General features: G+C 35.0%; 1 protein-coding gene across 1 annotated transcript; it reads left to right on the top strand.

Moving 5' to 3' along the window:
* The first annotated feature begins 1,005 nt into the window (after nt 1-1,005).
* Nucleotides 1,006-1,686, top strand: LOC100639374 (FAD-linked sulfhydryl oxidase ALR-like). The gene is made up of 2 exons (XM_020001349.1): nt 1,006-1,264; nt 1,336-1,686. The coding sequence occupies exons 1-2, from the start codon at nt 1,163-1,165 to the stop codon at nt 1,573-1,575; spliced, it is 342 nt and encodes a 113-aa protein (XP_019856908.1). The 5' UTR covers nt 1,006-1,162; the 3' UTR covers nt 1,576-1,686.
* Nucleotides 1,687-2,370: the final 684 nt, after the last annotated feature.

Here is a 2,370-nt window from a genome sequence, read left to right as displayed (position 1 = left end):
TGTTGATTTTCTTTCTGGTCACATTAACAAGGAAATATTGGAGAGGATACCATTCTGTCTAGCTGGGATAGAATATGAAAAAGAATTACCTACGACAGAAGACTGGGTTACAACACTGTGGATTACATGTATTAATCGTTGCAGTGATGAATCGCATTCTTTGTTATCATTTTATACAAGGAACCATCACCTTATATTAGCTGTTGCTACAGGAGGTTTGGCTGGTGTTGTTACTGGTGGCCTAGCTGTTCCTTTTGTTGGTGGTATAATAGGAACTGGTACTGGCGGAGTTGTTGGTACTATTGCTGGGTTTGCTACAAAGAAGGTTTTAGAAAATAACTAGTTTTATTTTTGAGCTACAACATGAAGTATGTAATATTATACTAACAAACTGATACAATTTAGTTAGTCTTGATTGTACATTTTCATTATTATTAATAATACATATTCATGTACTTACTTAATCTTCTCTCTTACATGATGAATAGTATATCATTTACAGTGAGTTGATTGATTAACTTGTTATTGGTATATATCCATTGATTGATAAAGGCAAAAGTATACATAATACTTAAAGGGAAATGCTCTTGCAACTATCACTTATCTCTTCCAGTAACTGATCAGGTGTACAGTAACTGTAAGGAGGAGTGAAGATAATGGAGTCCCACATCCCTGCTCCTTACAGTTATTATCTATACACTGGGCGTCACCTCAACCTGACAGTGTTGATAGTCTCCTGCAGCAACATTGATAGGAGCATCAGATGAAAGGAGACTATCAGACATTGTCACTTAGTATTAGCCTGCAAGGGAAGATGTTATAATAACAACGATATATGCAATTAAGTACACTCATTAAAGAGATTGCAACAAAGCAATGCAAACTAGAAACGCATAGGCACTTAAGCTTACTTGCTGCAAAGAAGACAGGTAGCTAGATCCACTGCCAGTATTGATCCAAAAGTGATTGAGAAAGGAAGTAAAAAAAAATTGCAGGCAGGTTAAATATGATCTGCTTTAAACCTTTCCTGTACTTATATTCACTGCTTGAACTCGTGCTCTAAATGCTGTGCTTATAATAATAATCTGATGAATAACAACAACATCATTAATTATTCATGACTTGAAGTGGTGCTAATTGATTTATTAATGCAATAAGAAATATGGCGGATGATACTTGGCAGTCAAAGAGCTCGGGAAAGAAACCTTGTAGAGCCTGCACGGACTTTAAAACATGGAGCAAACAACAGAAACAAAATAATACTGTAAGGATAGGAGATTGAACAAATAAAGTGTTGTTTTGTTTACATTTACACATTTGTTTATTTATTTCCAGGGCCAATCTTCACAATCAAGCAGCCCCAAAGTCACAGAAGAGGCTCCCAAACCTCCTGCCGACTGTCCCGTGGATAAAGATCAGTTGGGTAGAGCTACTTGGACCTTTCTCCATACAATGGCAGCCTATTATCCCGAGGCACCTTCAACCAGTCAGCAACAAGAGATGACCATGATGATGAGGACATTTTCCAAGTATTACCCTTGTGATTACTGCAGTCACCACATGAGGGAATGGTAAGAGAAAGATATATTAAAATATGAATATAAATAATAGGAGAGCTTTAAGTTATATAAATAAATATATAATAGGAGAGTTTGGTTAAAAATGGCGTATTCTCACTTTTTCATTTTTGACAAAAATTTGGCCCGAGACCATGTACTATAGTACAGGGACTTTTGCCTGATTTTGGAGCAACTTAAAAAAATTTTTTTTTAATCCAAAATTTGGTCAGAATCAGTTAAAACTTTCTACATAACATAAGTACATGTATATGCATCAGGAAATGTTATAAAATTGAAGAATTCTCACCTTTTCATTTTTGGCAAATTTTGGCCTGAGACCATGTACCATAGTACAGGGACTTTGGCCCGATTTTGGAGCAACTTTAAAAATTTGTAAAAAATCCAAATTTGGTTGGAATCAGTTCAAATTTTTTACACAACATAAGTACATGTATATGCATCAGGAAATGTAATAAAATTGAAGAATTCTCACCTTTTCATTTTTGGTAAATTTTGGCCCGAGACCATGTACTATAGTACAGGGACTTTGGTCCAATTTTGGAGCAACTTTAAAAATTCGTAAAAAATCCAATTTTAATTGGAATTAGCTTAAACTTTGTACACAACATAAGAACATGTATATGTATCAGGAAATGTTATAAAAATTGTGAATTTTCTACTTTTCATTTTTGGCTAAATTTGGCCCAAAACCATGTACTAAGCGCCTGGCAACACTTCACTCAGAGAAGTTTCAGAGGTCCTATAGTGTCACCAATTAATCTGATTCGCTGTCGATACTCTTTCGCTATTC

Source organism: Amphimedon queenslandica, unplaced genomic scaffold (assembly GCF_000090795.2).
Source record: "Amphimedon queenslandica unplaced genomic scaffold, v1.1 AMPQUscaffold_13084, whole genome shotgun sequence".
Taxonomy (NCBI): Eukaryota; Metazoa; Porifera; class Demospongiae; order Haplosclerida; family Niphatidae; genus Amphimedon; species Amphimedon queenslandica.
Note: the sequence above shows the minus strand (reverse complement) of the source record. Positions and strands in the feature narration are given on the sequence as shown.

Excerpts from the sequence above, each read along its gene's own strand:
- LOC100639374 (XM_020001349.1), top strand. The coding sequence starts at position 1,163 with ATGGCGGATGATACTTGGCAGTCAAAGAGCTCGGGAAAGAAACCTTGT. Across the intron at positions 1,265-1,335 it reads AACAGAAACAAAATAATACT|GGCCAATCTTCACAATCAAG; the intron begins GTAAGGATAGGA and ends ATTTATTTCCAG.